Source organism: Crotalus tigris, unplaced genomic scaffold, assembly GCF_016545835.1.
Source record: "Crotalus tigris isolate CLP2741 ecotype Arizona unplaced genomic scaffold, ASM1654583v1 scf7180000024436.1354646, whole genome shotgun sequence".
In the NCBI taxonomy this organism is placed as follows: domain Eukaryota; kingdom Metazoa; phylum Chordata; class Lepidosauria; order Squamata; family Viperidae; genus Crotalus; species Crotalus tigris.
Genome location: NW_024100605.1, coordinates 1,010,118 through 1,027,088, shown reverse-complemented (window position 1 = coordinate 1,027,088; position 16,971 = coordinate 1,010,118). Strand labels below are relative to the sequence as shown.

General features: G+C 35.4%; 1 protein-coding gene across 3 annotated transcripts in view; it reads right to left on the bottom strand.

Moving 5' to 3' along the window:
- LOC120302593 overlaps positions 1-16,971 on the bottom strand; it is a 101,823-nt gene that overhangs the window by 26,841 nt on the left and 58,011 nt on the right. For all 3 annotated transcript variants that reach the window (XM_039331238.1, XM_039331237.1, XM_039331239.1), the window contains 4 exons: positions 3,976-4,193; positions 2,785-2,858; positions 1,610-1,695; positions 501-540 (listed from right to left, as the gene is read on the bottom strand). In XM_039331238.1, the coding sequence (XP_039187172.1) occupies positions 501-540; positions 1,610-1,695; positions 2,785-2,850 (192 nt within the window). In that variant the 5' untranslated portion in view covers positions 2,851-2,858; positions 3,976-4,193. The remainder of the gene's footprint in view (positions 1-500; positions 541-1,609; positions 1,696-2,784; positions 2,859-3,975; positions 4,194-16,971) is intronic.

Genomic DNA, 16,971 nt, shown 5'->3' with positions numbered 1-16,971 from the left:
CTGCTCCGTCATACTAGTAAATCATTCTTCTCACACAGGAGAAAAAATTAAGAGTATAATCTGCACGTGATTTCGGCCAGGTATGCACTGAGACAGCCCCACAGTTATCATGAAAGCCATGAAACCTCAACACAATCTATTTAAGATATTTCAATATTCTCCTGGGGTCTAAGTTCCTACGTAGACTAAACTACATTCAATCTACACTGCATAATCTATCTATTTATGTCCCAGTCATGAGTTAGTTCTGTTCACTCATCGCAAATCTAATCAGGTTTATGTTGGGTAAAATTTTATTTTTATCACAATGCTTCATCTTAAGATCAAAGCATCATCATTTAGTTATACCTTCCTAAATCCTGTATTTGTGATACAGATAAATGATATATTTTTTTGATTTATGTAAGAATCTTTAATCAGATTATTTCAATATTCTTATTAAAAACCGAGCAATCATTTCCATCAATTATTTTACAGAATATAAAGCTTGCAGAACTTACCTTTTCCTCCAGAGCACTATGAATTGGTAGCTCATGCTCACTGAAATAGTAAAAGAAAAAGTCAGATTGAACTAATGTGTGATATAAGAATGCTTAAGGAAATGCAAGGAAGAAATCTGAAGTTATGCCCAAAAAAAGATGGTCAGAGATTTGCTGATATGTTAGCTGATATTTTTTTGTTAACTTGGGTCTTTAATTAAAATTCAGAACAAACACCTAAATCAGTAACACATGAAAGAAGCATTATATAACATATAATAATAATATAAAACATTAGAGAGCTAGTCTGATGCAGTGGTTAAGGTGGCAGCTCAGAAAACTAGGAATCTCTGAGTTCTAGTCACACCTTAGACATGAATGCCACCTGAATGACTTTGAGCCAATCACTCTTTCTCTCAGCCCAACCCAACCCAGTGGGTTGCTGTTGGGGGTGGGAATATTAGATATAAAAAAGGAGGGTTAAAACAACCCTTTTATGAACTCCTGTTTTCAATGGATAAAAATACTGCAGTCTATTCAGCAAACATTTATTTCCTCTCCAAAGTCCTCAAAATATGTGCTCTAGTGACTCAATCAGGGGATACATGAGGTTTGTGGAGCAAGGGGAAAAGATAAATATGCATGCTGTTTTGCTGAGAGAAGCAGTTCTTCCAGCAAGAGACTTAACTGGATTATACTCTATAATTTTTGTATAATTTTTACAAAAGTGATCACCCAATGAAAAGATTGGGATATTTTCAAATGCAAAAATCCACATCTCTTCAAAAGGAATGTCAGAGAGATCTGGAATATTTCTAAATGCCCTTAAAGAGTTTTCATGGTTTCAGAAATTCTAATTATGCCAGCAGTGTTTAATATGTCTGTATGCTTAATTCTGAAAGATCTAGCTTTGTCAGAACTTTTTTAGAATATGATGGCTGAAACTCTTATATACAACATTACAGTTGACTTGCTCAGGTAATAGTAAGTACATTCATGGCAATGATAAGTGTAGAACGATCTAAGGCATGGAATAAACACAACACAACACAACCATGTCAATGAACAGCAAAGTTCAAAGTTTCTTTCGGCAAAGTATTAAAGAATTCACAAAAAAGAAAAAAACTTACTGCAAAAATCCAAATCTGTCTGTAACTTTGTAAAGAGCAAAGTCAGCATCTTCCCATGGATCAATCTGAGTTCCATCTTGCCTTCCCTGTAAAAAAAAGGAAGGTGGCACAATGAAGTTCCCCATAAAAGAGCCTAACAATATAAAGTTTTGTCATACTGGTATTATTTTAAAAAGCTATATACGGTAATATGAATATTAGGAATATGAATGTGTGTGTGTGTGTGTGTGTGTGTGTGTGTATGCACGTATGTATATTCAGATAGTCCTCAGCTTATTGAGCCCAAAATTTCTGCTGCTAAGTGAAATATGTGTTAATTGAGTTTTGCCTCATTTTACAACCTTTCTTGCCACAGCTGTTAAGTGAGTCACTACAGTTATTAAGATAGTGACACGCTTGTTAAATGAATATGGTTTCCCCATTGACTTTGCTTGTCAGAAGTGATCACATGACCCCAGGATACTGCAACCATCATAAATATGATTCAATTGCCAAGCATCTGAATTTTGATCATATGACCTGGGGATTCTGCAATAGTTGTAAGTGTTAGAAAAATGTTCCTAAGTCATTTTTTTCAGTGCTATTGTAACTTTGAATGGACACTAAGTGAACTGTTATAGGGAAAGGACTACCTATATATATATAAAAAAATAATACCAGTTCTGATGGATTTTAACTCATGTAAAATCCTACAGACAAACAGACAGTCTTGTATATAATCAGATGATATGTGGTATCACTTATTTTTGCAAAGTGGCATTACTGTATCATGTACATTACATAAAATGCTTTCTAATCACATGCCTGCAGATTTGCACATGCCATCCTTCACCAGTATCTTTCACTATAAAGTTGGGAATGATCTTTTAACTTTAAATCTCTTAAAGGTACACTTTCATGCTTCCATATACAGACAGCCCCCAAACAAGTCATTTTTGCAAACTGGCTTTTTCAACAGACTTCCCACTATTAAAACATTGCATTCCTCAATGAACAGAAACGGCTGTCATAAAGGTTTCAAGGAATGATCCATATTGTCATTGCACTGTGAATTGCATTCTTATGAACAGCTGGATGGGCAGCTAAATACAGAAGACCTGCTTGGGGCATATGGTCACGCTCACTGAAATTCTTTGTTAGAATTAGCAAATTAATGGACAAAATGAATCCTATACCTTCTCATACTTTGCAATGATTTCTGCCCTTTCTTCTGCTATTAAAGCATCTATATCTTTCTTCATGTCAAAAGCTGCAAGAAAAACAAATATTGAGCAAAATGTAGGCAATATATATAGCAAATGATTGGGTTTCTTTGGGAAGTGGTTTTTTTTTTTTGTAAAAATAATAAAAAAGCACTTACAACTGAAACCTGAGCTAATAAAATAAGACAAACATTTTATTCTTTATAATCATATAAAAACCATAGTGTAAATCAGTGTTTATGAATGTTCATCTTTGTAGAAATGTATAATTAACATCAGACATAAATACCAGTTCAATTGAAGCCATTTTTATCTTATTTTAAATGTTAAAAACTATAGGAATATACTAATTCTGCTACACAGTGTATTATTCCAGATTGGTTCTGGGGCACAATTCTCATTGGATGTTAGAATTTTGTTAACCTAAGCCTTGGCCTATGCTCAGTGGGACTTGCTTTCAAGTAAGAAATGTAACAGAAAGTTAAAAGTAGCCTCAATACAAAATACCTAACAGGTATCCGTTTCAAGGCTTTTCAGAAAAGCCTGGAGCAAATCCTTCCTGTGGAGATCTAGGCTTAAATAAGTGCTAGTTTTCTTAGATTTGGTAGGCTTCTAGCAAATTATTCCTGTTTCCACTTTTATACTGCATGTTATTGATGCATTTTTAAATGGATATTTTATACTGAATTTAATTGTTTCTAAACTGTTTCAAGAACCTCAAAAGGTCATGAGAATACAAGCCATCTTGACTTCATGTGCAAACAATCATAGAGGAAGGGGGTTCCCACAGAAAATAGAAATTTTCCCACAATTTTGCTCTTTGTTGGGCTCTGAAGATAAGCAGAATATCCTTCATCAGTATCTGAATAGGAGATCTCCAGAATAACAAGGCAATAACTTAAACTGGAAAACTGAAAAATCATTCTGCAAGAAAGTAATAGCAAACAATTTCCATATTGCTGTCAAAAAAAATCTAAGTGGACATAGTTATTCAAATTCGGTTTGAAGGCTTACCACAGGCCAGGAGGATCACAGTCTAGCTTGATAATTATCCCCTACTTGTCAGTCACATTTATTTTGTCCTGTCCAAACATACTTTTGCATCAAAATCCTACAGAAAGTAAAATAAATGAACTTTGCACACCAAAGGATGATAGCTCTTACCTAAGATGGCTGGTATGTCTTACACTGCACCTGTTGAGGCTATGGATGGCCTCTCCCTCTTGATGCTACCCAACAGGAAACATTCCAAATGCACAACATGTGCCTTCAAAACTGCTCTGCCGTTTGCCGATGATGATTCCAAGCAGTCTTTAGTTTGGTCATTCCCACTCTTTATCATGCATTCCACAGTCTTGAAATCTTATCTTCATTTGATTTCTCTACAACAGGGTAAGACATTGGTCAGTTGAAAGAAATACTTCTGGGGAATTCTCCAAAAATGATATGCTGAGCGGCAAGGCATTTTTTTTTTCTCCTGCCAACAAACAGCTGATTTTGCTGCCACAGCCAGCTCTTTGGTGCTCCCCACATTCGAACAGGAGCAATTAAGAATGACTCAAGATGACTCTCGGATGATTGTGGACCTGTATGGGAAGAGGACCTTGATGGATGTAATTCCTAGTAGGAGTGGCTGGAGAATTAGGTCTCCATCTTTTCCTTTTGGCTGCTTGCTATTCTTAGGCATGCCTCAGTTTTAACTATATGTTTTCAAAGTTTTAATTACAAATGATTCTCATTTTTAAATGTTAATTGACTGGTCAAATGCTGATCTATTTTAACCCTTTGCTGAATTTTAATATGTTTTTTTTTATCTTTTCACTGCTTTATTTTGTTGTTGTGAAGCACTTTTACTTTCTTCGTATGGAAGTTGATGGTGATTTCCTGGTTAGTGAAAGTGATCTAATTTTATTTACATTTTCATCAGATTTTTACCACAGGGATTCCACATTTTATTAACTTTTACAAGCCCTGGTCATTGTTTTTTAATTTCTGATGGAATATTCCCTTTTCCCCCATCCATTTTTATTGTGGGAAACACTATCTTAACATTTAAAAGTAAAAATTCCTAGTAGCTCCTGTTTGAGTTTGGGGAGCATGCTGCCAAAGACAAATAGCTGACATTGGTGGCAATGTCAGCTATTTGTCGGCAGAGGAGAAAAATCACCCTGCTGCTCAGCACACCATCCTGACAGGACTCAAATTAATTTGTTTATTAAATTAAATATATTTATTTTGCTGATTTTCTGCAACATTGAAAACAATCAGTTAGAATTCAGAAGGTAATCATCTTTCCACAATATGGAATGACAAATCAGTATTAAGCACCAATTCTTTTTGACCAATTAGAACCACAAATATAGAAACCAGAGGATAGTGTATGATGGAATTGCATGCTATGGTAGTCAGACGTATCAGGAAATAGAAATGTAATTAGAAAAAAGAAGAGCATAGGACAAAAAAGTTGATCACATCTATATCCCTTGCCAGACAATTTTCTCTCTAGTTTGTATTTCAGTAGTAAAACTGAGATCAGCTAAAAGAAGGACACTTGGGTGAGCAGTTCTAAATTCCAGTCACATATTTTTTTCATTTTTACTTGCACCAACTCACCCACCAATGATCTTTTAGTTGGCAGTGCAATGCTTAATTGGTTGTGAAAAAATGTAATAGGAATTTGATCTAATTAGTTCTTGGATGGGAGACCAACAGAAAGTCCCAAGATTACAGAATGAATGGGGGAGTTGAAGAAATAGCTTGTAAGAATGTGGCAGCAAATAAGTTCAATGCTGTTGCTGAAAAAACTACATGGTCATACCTGTGAAGTAACCAGGACTCAGAGGCAACACAGAGCAGCTTTTATGGATACATACACTGGCTAGATTAAGTTTTAATAACTCACAATATTCTGATTACAATTTATATAATCTCTTTCCAATTTAGCATCTTCTATGTGTACTAGACTAGATGTTCCATCAGACCTATGTAGCCTAACTAGGAATGGTAGAAGCACTTAGAGGACAATTGACTGGACAAATGTGATTTACATTATAGGCTTATAAAAAAAAGTTTTGCGCCCTTATAGATTTTCTGAAAGTTTGCCTATCTGAATCTTATCAGAGTTGCACAGAGATCCTACTTTAGTGTTACTTGTTTGCTACTAATATCAGTAGGATATATTCAGAAAATCCCAATAGGGGGGAATACATTTTCGGGGGGGGGGGAGCAATTCTTTTCTCCAGCAGCTGGAGATTGCTCAGAGCAATTTTCTAATCATGAGCCTAGCATCAAAAGAAAGCCAATGTTCAACTCTTAAAATGGAAAGTTCAGGTGAAAAGCTATTAACTATTTATCTTAACATACTTTGAATAGTATATTCCCCATCTATACCAAATTGTTCGTCTCAAGCATTTATTAGGCTTGAAAATCCTGAAACAGCATCCCGTCAGGTACTGCTTGTAAAAGAATAAAACCATTCTACAGCTCAAAGAAAGAAGCAATTGCACTTTATTGTTGGAATGATGAAATGCCTACAGTATTATCTTGACAAATAATAAAGTGGCATCTAAATTTAACAATAACAAAATTGGAAGGGACTTTGAAGGGGTTCTAGTCCAGAAGTCCCCAACCTTTTGGGCACCAGGGACCGGTTCCATGGTGAGAGGTTTTTCCACAGACTGGAGGGTGCGTGGTTTTGTGTGCTGCCTGCATCTCATGGATGGGGCTTTGCTAGTTTGTGCAGACCAGTTGCTGACATGCCATAGACCAGTACTGGTCCACGGACCGGGGGTTGGGGACCCCTGTTCTAGTCCAGTCCATGGCTCAGGCAGGAAACCCAATAGCATTTCAGACAAATGACTGTCTGATGTCTTCTTAAAAACCTCCACAGCTTCTGTTAATGCTATTAACAAATAGTATTAACAGCTGCAACAGCTTAAACTACTATCATCAGCCTAGACTGCACTGAAAGACAGATAACTTTCCTCTAGACATTCTTACAATCTGAGTTGGAGACCTTAGGATCAATATAGAATATTTACCCTAAGCTTTAACATACATACACAAACAGACACACTGCCCCCAGAAGCTATGAGAGCACTCATCTTTTTTTTTTTTTTTGCAGTTTTACCATTAGCATTAATTAGCACTGCATATGAGACCTACAGTACATAAAAAAATAATCTCAAGATATTTTGAATTTAAAGGACTTTGGGAGGGTTAGGTGGGGATTTAGTTCAGTCCTAAAACAGGCAGCAGAGATGACCTCTTTGGAATTGCTACCACAAGAAGAACACCAAGGAGTTTATTCTTTTAGTTGTTTGTTTAGGGAGCAACAACGGCAAGGATGCTCTTTCTTTTTCCAGGCTATTGTAACAGAGAAGAGATTCGAGCTGCTTTGGAATTATTAAATTATTAAATTAAATTGATTAGGTTATGCATTGGACCATTTAGTAATATTTATATGAGTCAGTTCTGAGATATAACTTCTGAGGACATATTCCTATTTCTGTTTGTTCCATTACTTATAAGTTGAACCCATCAGAGGCTTATTTTATACTATCATTGGATCTGGCTGATTTAACAACTACTGGAAAGTGTTGACATGCTTGAGGGAGCTACGTTGACAGCTATGCTCCTACATCCTGGATGATACCAGAAGGTGCTACTGTACTTGAAAGACTTCTATTTGATTGTTAGGAATTATATTGTGGGGTCTTGCAAGGTGCTAAAACATCTATTATATTATTGAAGTCAGGGAAAATTATCATTTGTCTATTTAAACCTATAGTAGTTGCTATGAATATGCTGATGATATTCAGGTACACTTCTCTTTCAGAGGAATTCAAGATTGGATATCGCTATAACTTCTGCATGACTGGGCTCTAAGAAACGATTTGTCAGAGAACAAAAAGAAACTTAACATGGATAAGATGGAAAATGATTTACTTGAGGAACTATGTTGGTTCAAAAAAACATAGTCTCTTATTGGTGACTACCTCTTCCATTAGTAAAAGGTTCCAAATGCAAATGCTGTTATCAGCCAAATAAGTTGACAGATAAACTAGAGGATATTTTAGTAGTGAGCTGTCCAAAGATATGAACAGTGCATACAGTATTCCCTTTGCTGCTTGTTGAATAGCTTCATGAAAAATGTATGCAGTTTAAAATAGAGATATGAGAAGTTGAAAAGCTACTAGAGAGATAAGCTACCTTAAAAAACCGCTACACTTTTCAGTGTTGACTTAATTTTTCAAAACTTCTACAACAGTACTGCAACATCTGCTATTTTTAGATTTTACAGGGCATAATTAAGATAAACAACATTTGTTTTGTTTTAACTTGGAATTCATCTGCCAGATAATGGAAGCACAAGTCATTTTTTTCTTTTCTTGACTTAGATAAAAACAACTCAAAATTTGTACTAATCTACACAGAGCACACTGCAAAAAGTAGAAAATTAAAGAAATTTTTGAAACCCACAATTAATTTTTAAACTTCTCTTTTAAAATTTTAAGTCAATTAAATATAAAGCCAGTTTGAGATCTCCCCAATTAATATTAATACATTTTGATTACCCTTTGCTAATGTGCAGTAATACAATTTATTGTTGATTTTATTTGGTTCTACTTAAATGGCCTGAATGCCCTAAGCGTAAGATATTTTGTTCCTTACTTAACATTGTGTCATTTCTAAACTGCTGTTATATGTACTAATTAATTTTTTCTTCCATTCAATCATGTCCAATTTTCAGGGGCTGCCTGGACAAGTCCTGCAGTTTTCTTGGCAAGTTTTTTCATTAGTAGTTTATCATTGCTTCCTACAATATGTAGTAGCACGTTATGACTACAAGGAGAAAATTCCTCCTCAGTTGGACTAAGCATATATTTGCCTAAACCAAAATACAACCCTCTTTTCAACAAGCCCAATCATGTATATAATATAAAAGCATAACTGATTTAGCTTCCAAGATTAAATAAAAAAACATAGCCAGCTTCAATTCAAACACGGAGACAAATGCATCTGAAATCCCTGCGGATGCTATCCAATGTACTATAGCGGGATTAAGGTGTTTGATTTGGACCAAGGAAACCAAGAGTCAAGTCTCTGAGATACTTCACAGGTTTCAACATTTTCACTTCATTTGATAAGAAAAAATGCCTTAGATAAAATAATGTTCATTGTCACTTTTTCCTGTGAACACATTGGCACACATTAAAAATGAAATGCTGATGCCCACTCTTAAAATTTATATACATATACATATACATATAGATAGATAGATAGATAGATAGATAGATAGATAGATAGATAGATAGATAGATAATCACAAACCATTTTGAATGCATAGCAGAAAAAAGACTCTTGAGAGTTAACAAGGTTGATCCTATTCAAGGATCACAGGAAAAGTCGCTAACAGAGTAAGATGCTGTTTTATTCAGCTCATGCCTAATTGGCCAGGGACAAAGGTAAGCTGAATAAGTAAAATGTTATTTTAAAGTATTTCTTCTGTTTTGAAACAGTGGATTACTACCTCTTTTTCTCTTCATATTATTATCAGAATACAAACTAGGTTTTATTAATGTCTTCACCTCATTTTGAAAGAAACACTGATTAGGGCAGAATGCAGTATGGAAGAATAGAACACACCAGATACAATATATCACTCTGACAGGCAACTGATCTGGGTCACACATAGCCAGCAGATGAGACAGATCAATCAAAATAGAGACAGCATCATTCACAATGATCAATTAATTGATACTTTCCAGGAAGCATCTGTATTCCTCCATTCGCCAATCAATATTCTTGAATTCAAATTTTATACAGACTACAAAATATTGGGACTGGAAGTTGGATTTAATCAACCATCCTCCCACCTTTTCCTTTACAATTAAGCACACAGAAAAATACAATCTTCATAAAAAGAAATTCCAATTATGAAACATGGAGAAAATATGCATCGTACAGTCTGGAAACTAAGCAACATTCTTCCTTGATCACAGTTTAAGTAAGCTAGATGTCACTCCCACCCTGCTCTGTTTTACTAATCAAATAAAATTAGCCCCTTTCAAACTAGAAGGCAATTGTTTGAAATGTTCTAGAACTATCTGAATGCCCATCCCAGCTGCACCCAAGATGTTACTCTTAAATTAATCCTCAAGATACATTTTTCAGTTGAAGAGAGCTAACTACAAGTGCTCTCTACTTCAAAGGACTAGGGAAAGTAAAATAAATTGCTTTTCTCTTTGCTTTTCTCCTGAACTACTTTAGAATGATTATTTATTATATTTCCAGAACAATCACCTAGCTTATATCTGTAACTCAATGACATTAATTAGTATTTCTAACTTGGATAATTCTAACTGCTGCCAACTTTAAAGAACTTCTGTTTCTAAATTAATAACAGTGATAAGGCTTACTGACTTTGCCAACCATCTTCCTCCACTCTGGGAGCCAGTTAACTTACTGTGTCCACAGACAAATATCCTGTGGGCCTTGTTTAGGGTGACATGATCCTCCTGGGAAAGGAGGACTTGGAAGTTTAGTTTCAAGAAGAAGAATTTGCAGAGCATCTGATGGACAAAACTGCTCAGATTCATTCCAAGCTGGTCTCTAGCTTTAATACAAATCCTGTAGAATTTGCTTTATTATTTGGGAAAGGTTTGATTCTGTTGGATCTGAGGAAGTGGACGGGGTCTTAGGGTCTGTGAGCTCAACTTCCCTGAAGTTTTTGAGAAAACCTTTTTTGGATTTTTTGCATTTCTTCTTAAGGAGAAAATGACCAAAAGGTTCATCAGCTTAGATTTCCAACTCCCAATGCAAGATCCACAATATGGCTTAGATACTCCTATAGGGAAGAATCATTAATTCATTTCCATAAATGCGTTTTTAAAGTCAATGTAGAGTTAAATCTGAGAGAGGTTTCAATACGCTACAAAAGCTTCTCCAACACAATTGTTTTTATTTTAATAACCTCTGTAGACATTAAGATGCTAAGAGCATTCAACGAACACCATCAGCCAATCAGTGCAACTGAACATACAAGGAACATTAGCAGCTAGTCAGTGTAACCACTTTTTAACAAAAGTGTTTTTGTACTGTTGGCCAGTCGGTGTAACCACTGACTGGCCAACAGTGCAAAAACACTAATTTAATCAGGATCCTCATGCGTAGCAGAACAATAAAATCCACTCAACCTCACTTTTACCAAAGTAAAATAAAGTGAACTATGTTTCCCCCTTTTTACTTATATTGTTTTGTTAAAAAAGCATAACAAAAAAAGATAATAACAAAATGTGAATCATTACCATGAAAAAAGCCATTCCAGCTGCAGAGCTGTTTTGAAGACCCTATAGCCAGATGGAGTGAAGCAAGACTTCTCTCCAATGGAAAAATAGCACACACATCCGCAAGAAAACTACAGAGTTATAGGGTTGCAAAAGAAAAAAATGGTGAAGGAAAAAAGAAAGATGGGTCTGAAACATTGATGATTTGATGAAAACACTAAAATTTGGAGCTTGTTTTGAAAAGATACAAAAAGCCTCTGTGGAAAGTACTATCAGAATATGATTTTTTTTTTAAAAAATATAATCTTTACATCTGTAGCATAAAAGTGAAATCAGTGCTATACTCTGGTACAGTTGCTGCCCCAGCTGTTCTATTTGGCTATTCTGTTTCTGTCTATTGGGACTAAATGAGGAGCCTGTAATTGCAGGGTGTTTTCCTGTTCTTAGCAGATGGTAGTTGATGCTACAGAAATCCACAGAACTGCCTTCACTCCTTCTCTTTCTCTGTTTCTTTCTGTTCCATCTGCAGCTTCAATTTTGTAGTCACATAGAGCCATAAGGAATTTCAATTCTTAATACCAGGAAAAAACAGAGCAGTGTGACAGTACCTTAGCAGACAATTGCTCTATTGCTATTTACCATAAATTAATTCAATTTCCGCATCAATCCTGTGCAAGTACGTTAAGCTGCAAATAGTGTCTGGCCCAAGGTCACCCAATGAAGCTCACAGGGCTCTGAAACCAGGTTTCACCATCTGACCTTCTTACCACTATCAACCTTAGATTCTCTCATTCACTACCTTCTGAACCTCTTTTCCATCTAATTTTGGTGGTCACAATCTATATATTTGCAGACCTTTATGGTCCTCCAAGCATCTGATGTAGTGGGACTCTTCTCCAAAAACATTTATGCATATTTCTTTTAAGATAAATATTTGCTAATTTGAGATATTTATCTGTTGTAAGATGTTTCTCTCATTAAAAATGAAAAAGTTAAGAACGTTGTTAATTCAGAACTGAAAACAGGTTTTTAAAAATTAAGCCTCCATGCATGTACTGTAGTTCAAATATATGAACCACAAGTGCAGAACGCATGGTAATCAAAATGCTATTTGTGAACCGATCTCTAAATTTCCTACCACTATAGAGATTTGGGCTGCTGTAGCTTCTTCTCACTTGTCCTATATCCTATCAACTATCAACTCCCACCCTTTGACTGCCATGCTGTACGTCACAGTATATTTTTCCCATTTCACATACAATTATTTCCTCTGAACTACAAATATAAGAACAGGACTCACTTATTAGAAACAAAGTATTATTAGAAATGTCTGAGTTAAAAATACACACTGTGAAGTTCATATTAAGCTTTAAAAATTATTTGGGCTCATGGAAAAGGCTTGATCATGCAAACAAAATTTGCAACTTTTCTTTCCCACTGAATGGCAAAATTGTAAGTTGCCAACTTTCAAACTCCTCCATTTCAAAAACCATTTGACCCTGCAGAGTCTAAAAGCAGCAATACTTCTTCAAGCTATTTTCAGTCACAATATTGCAAACCCCAGGAGACTGACCTGCTATTTTTTTCTGCCATAGGTTGCACAGTGGTGCAGGCCGTAAGATGCTTAAGATGCAAAGGTCTTTAGTACAAGCAGTGCAGTAAGTTTTAAAGGCTCCATGTGCTTGCAAAATTAAATAGTTCTTGGAATCCTAATTATTGACTGAATGCTTGTAACACAAAAATAAGCCACCTCTGAAGCAAACCATATCCAAACAGCATTCCAAAGTCTCAAAATAGGTTGCCAATTTAGCAGCAATGATTTTTTTCCAAGTCACTCAGCTAAGCAATGGCTTGACCATCTTTAACATAAACCATTAACTTTTCCTAAGTCATTGGAATAGCAAAGGGATAGCCAACCTTGGCTCTTTTATGACTTGTGGACTTCAACTCCCAGAATTCCTGAGCCAGGAATTCCGGGAGCTGAAGTCCACAAGTCATAAAAGAGCCAAGGTTGCCTACCCCTGGAATAGCACAATGAATCTTATAATGTATCAAGAGTCAGTTTGGTGTAGCAGTTAAGGCATCAGACTAGAAACCAAGAAGTCATGTGTTCTAGTCCCATAGACACAAACTCAGCTGGGTGATCTTCTCAGCCCTAGGAAGGAAGCAATGTCAAACTACCCCAAAAACTGCAAGGACTAGTCCAGGCAGTCGCTGGAAATCAAAAACTGACCTAAAGGCAAAAAGCATCAGCTCAAGCTTTTAAAGCAACTTTATTATTATTCCAGAATATTTTTCTTATTTTCTATAATGGAAACAATACTACAAAAATATACAGGCACTTTATAATAGAAACAATTAAGTTTTGCTAGGTTTTTGGTTTGAAGCACAAGTCTTTCCTGTAAAGCAACCACAAAATAGTAAAAAGAGAGATACTTGCACTTAAAAGCAGTATAAAGATATATATCAGAAACAAGCACTGAGAGAAAGATGCATGTTGTGACTGCATGAATGGACTCTGCAATCGTTTCTTCATTTATTATGCTAACTTGGAACAGAGATTTAATCTGATCCACTATTTACAATATTAGTTTAGAATCTAAATACGCTGCTCACTAACTAGGTATTCCCCGACCTGGGGACTCCCAACCAGGTTTGCCTTCCTTAACTTTCTCATGTCAGCCAGCCAGTACCTTGCTGAGCTAACCAGCTCTCCCTCAAGCTTATGGGGAACTGAGGAAGCTAGTGCCCCACTACATCTTAGTTCTTTATCTCCATATGTCTATACTTAAGAAGCAAAAAACTTAAAAAAAAATATCTAGGCAGACTATTATGCAAGAGAACGCCCAGGAAATACCAAAGGCAGCATTAAGGAAGTTACGAGAAAAAACAGAGGAATTCCAGAAGGCAGAAGTTATCTTTAATGGGAAACTATCCACCCATCAGTTCTAGGGAAAATACTACATCATCATTGTCACTTGTTTCTTCTGAAGACGGTGCCACCAATTCACTTGTGAAATTATGCATTTTTTGCTTGCCTAGTTGTCAGAAACTTCACCGCATCACAGAGATACACAAGGATGACATAAATTTCAGATCAAAATGTCTCTGGTAGAATGGAGATATATGATTCGCCATCATCTGATTTATATCCTTCAGGAACATAGCAATTCCTCCTCCATTTAAAAAAAAAAGAATCTGAAAGGTGCAGCACTTCAACCAATGAGAAAACTGACGGCCAATTTAAATGTAACTGATCAGAGATACTGATGTCTTTTTCAATCCCCCACTGATGGGAAAGGGGGATTGAAACCAGAGCTTCAGAGCCACCAACTTTGGTATTACACTACATGTTAGTATGTCAGAATGAGAAGAGGTCTGGCAAATAAGCACTTTTCTGTAGCTACTATTCAACCAAGAGATGAAGAAATTTAAAGGTTTTGGAAATAATAGCTAATAGAAAATAGTTGCATTTTCTTTTTGAGATATTGCTTTGCTTAGTTAAAATAATGTTTTCTGAAGCAACATAAAAATAAAATTCTGAACATAGTATCAAATCAATTCTAGGGGGAAACTTTTTTATTATTTTAAGTAATTGATACTAAAATATTTCCGTCTTGCTTACAAATTGTTGCCAAGAGTGTAGATTTTTAACTCAAGATGGGACATATGTGGAAAGTAATCATTTTAAACCAGATTTAATGGAAGTAGTTTTAAGATACTATAAAAACCTCTCTTTCTCTTTTAGCTCATCATTCATATTAACCAACATAAAAATTCTTATAATAATGGTGAATGGAACAACCACCGGAGCAGAGAAGCCATCCTTGCAGCCAAGTGAATCATGCTGCAGTAATGTGGATGGAAAAAATCCCAGGCTTAACATCTAAGGACATGCAGCCTTTTATGGTATTTTTAGAGTAAAAGCTGATCAAGTAAGTTTAGCCCTCAGCTGATTACTGTACCAATGTAAACAAAGAATTATAAAAATGGGTTCACTGGAGGTTTTCTTTTGGTCTCTAAAAGTTAGAAACAATTTGGGAAGATTTCCAACCAGAGGGAGAGGCTTGCTTCTTTCTAGATAACATTTTTTCTTCATTTACATAGACCTAGAATTTGGGCACAATTTTGATTAGTACGTTAGATTTACACCCAACTTTTTCTCCTTCCTCCAATTTTTTTCCTATGAAGCAAGTCACAGCCAAAGGCTCACAATGAAGAATAATCTTGGCTAGAGCTGGAGAGACATAGCGTCAACATCTTACCTATCAAAGCCCCTAATATGATATCTCTGCTGTACATTGAAACATAAGCGGACGTAGAACATATGTAAATTATCAGCAGTCTCCAATGTTTTGTGCAGGAAAAAATGTTTGTCAACTTCCAGAGATATATCATGAAAAATCAGTTTTAGGGTACACCAGAATACCCAAATCCTGCTGAGAACATTTTCATGCTGGTGGAGGTTTATCCTTAACTTCAGAATAGTATATTTGGATCATTGCTGGTTCTGCTGTAAACATTTCATGGAACCACAGCTCATAACCACAAGTGCAAGAATGGCGAGACAGTACAGTTGCCTTCAACACAGGAGAACATAGGTGCACATTCTATTAGAGGAAGAGTGCTTTGTTTTTCCGGAACTTCCAATTTTTCTTTTCTTTTTAAAATAACTTTTATAAAGATTTCCATAGAAGTAAAAGATAAAGCCAAAATGATACAAGATTAAAGAAAAAGAAACAAAAGTGTGACTAGTACAACAGAAAAAGAAAAGAAATATAAAAACAACTTATGATCTTTATAGCGGTTACAAACAAACTTATTTAAGTTACATCATAATTCCCATATTTAACTCTTTTTAACAGAAAATCCAGAATCACTAGTTAATTTTTTCCCATTTTCTGCAAAAAGTCCACAAGAGATTTCCAGTCTTAAAAGTACTCGTCGTATTCCTGACCATACATGTCAATTTTGCCATTTCCGCAAATTCCATTATCTTCACAATCCTCTTTTGTGGGTACTTCAGTATTTTTCCATCTTCATGCTTATAATTTGTTGCAGTTGCCATGTACAAATCCACAAGTCTTTTCTAATTGATTCTCCATAAGTCCCAGTAAAAAAAGTTCTGGTTTCATCTGAATATTAACATTTAAAATTCTTTGAATCATTATGTGTATTTGTATCCAATATTATTTTGCTTTTTCGCAAGACTACCATGCATGGTAAAATCACCCTTCATATGTTCCACATTTCCAACATTGATTAGAAGTACCTTTATACATATTCAGTGCCCTCTGGGCAGAAAAATAGGAAACAAATCACATAAATGAGTATAAAACTGTTTTAAACAAAAGAACTGAAATTATTTCAGGTCAATGGGGGCATTGAGTCTGGATGATGGCAAGGGAAATATAGCCATGCATTTTGCACGCATGAACCTCATTTGGAGGACCAACAGCATATTATCTAAATACAGTACAATTCTAAACTACAAAATAAATATGCTGTATAAAAAAACCTAAAACTCTGACAACAGAATAATAATGCATTATTTGGACTCTCAGCATTTATCTAGTAGCCTGATGTTCAAGGCTATCAAATAATGTTGCTTTGGACAATAGTTGGACTGGAACCTTTCCATCTGGCGATGGATTACGTTGATATCCAGAGGCAATGTCTTTCTATAATTATGGGATGGTGGAAGAGTTACTGGCAATCAATACAGAGACAGTAATAGGCACTGAATAAAGATAACTGACAAGTTATGAATTCATTACTGGAATTTCAGAGGAGAAATTTGTTCTGTTTTTTACCAAATACAACTGATGTAGATGAATTTGAATTTTGGCAACCAGTTCTTCACAGTCAAATC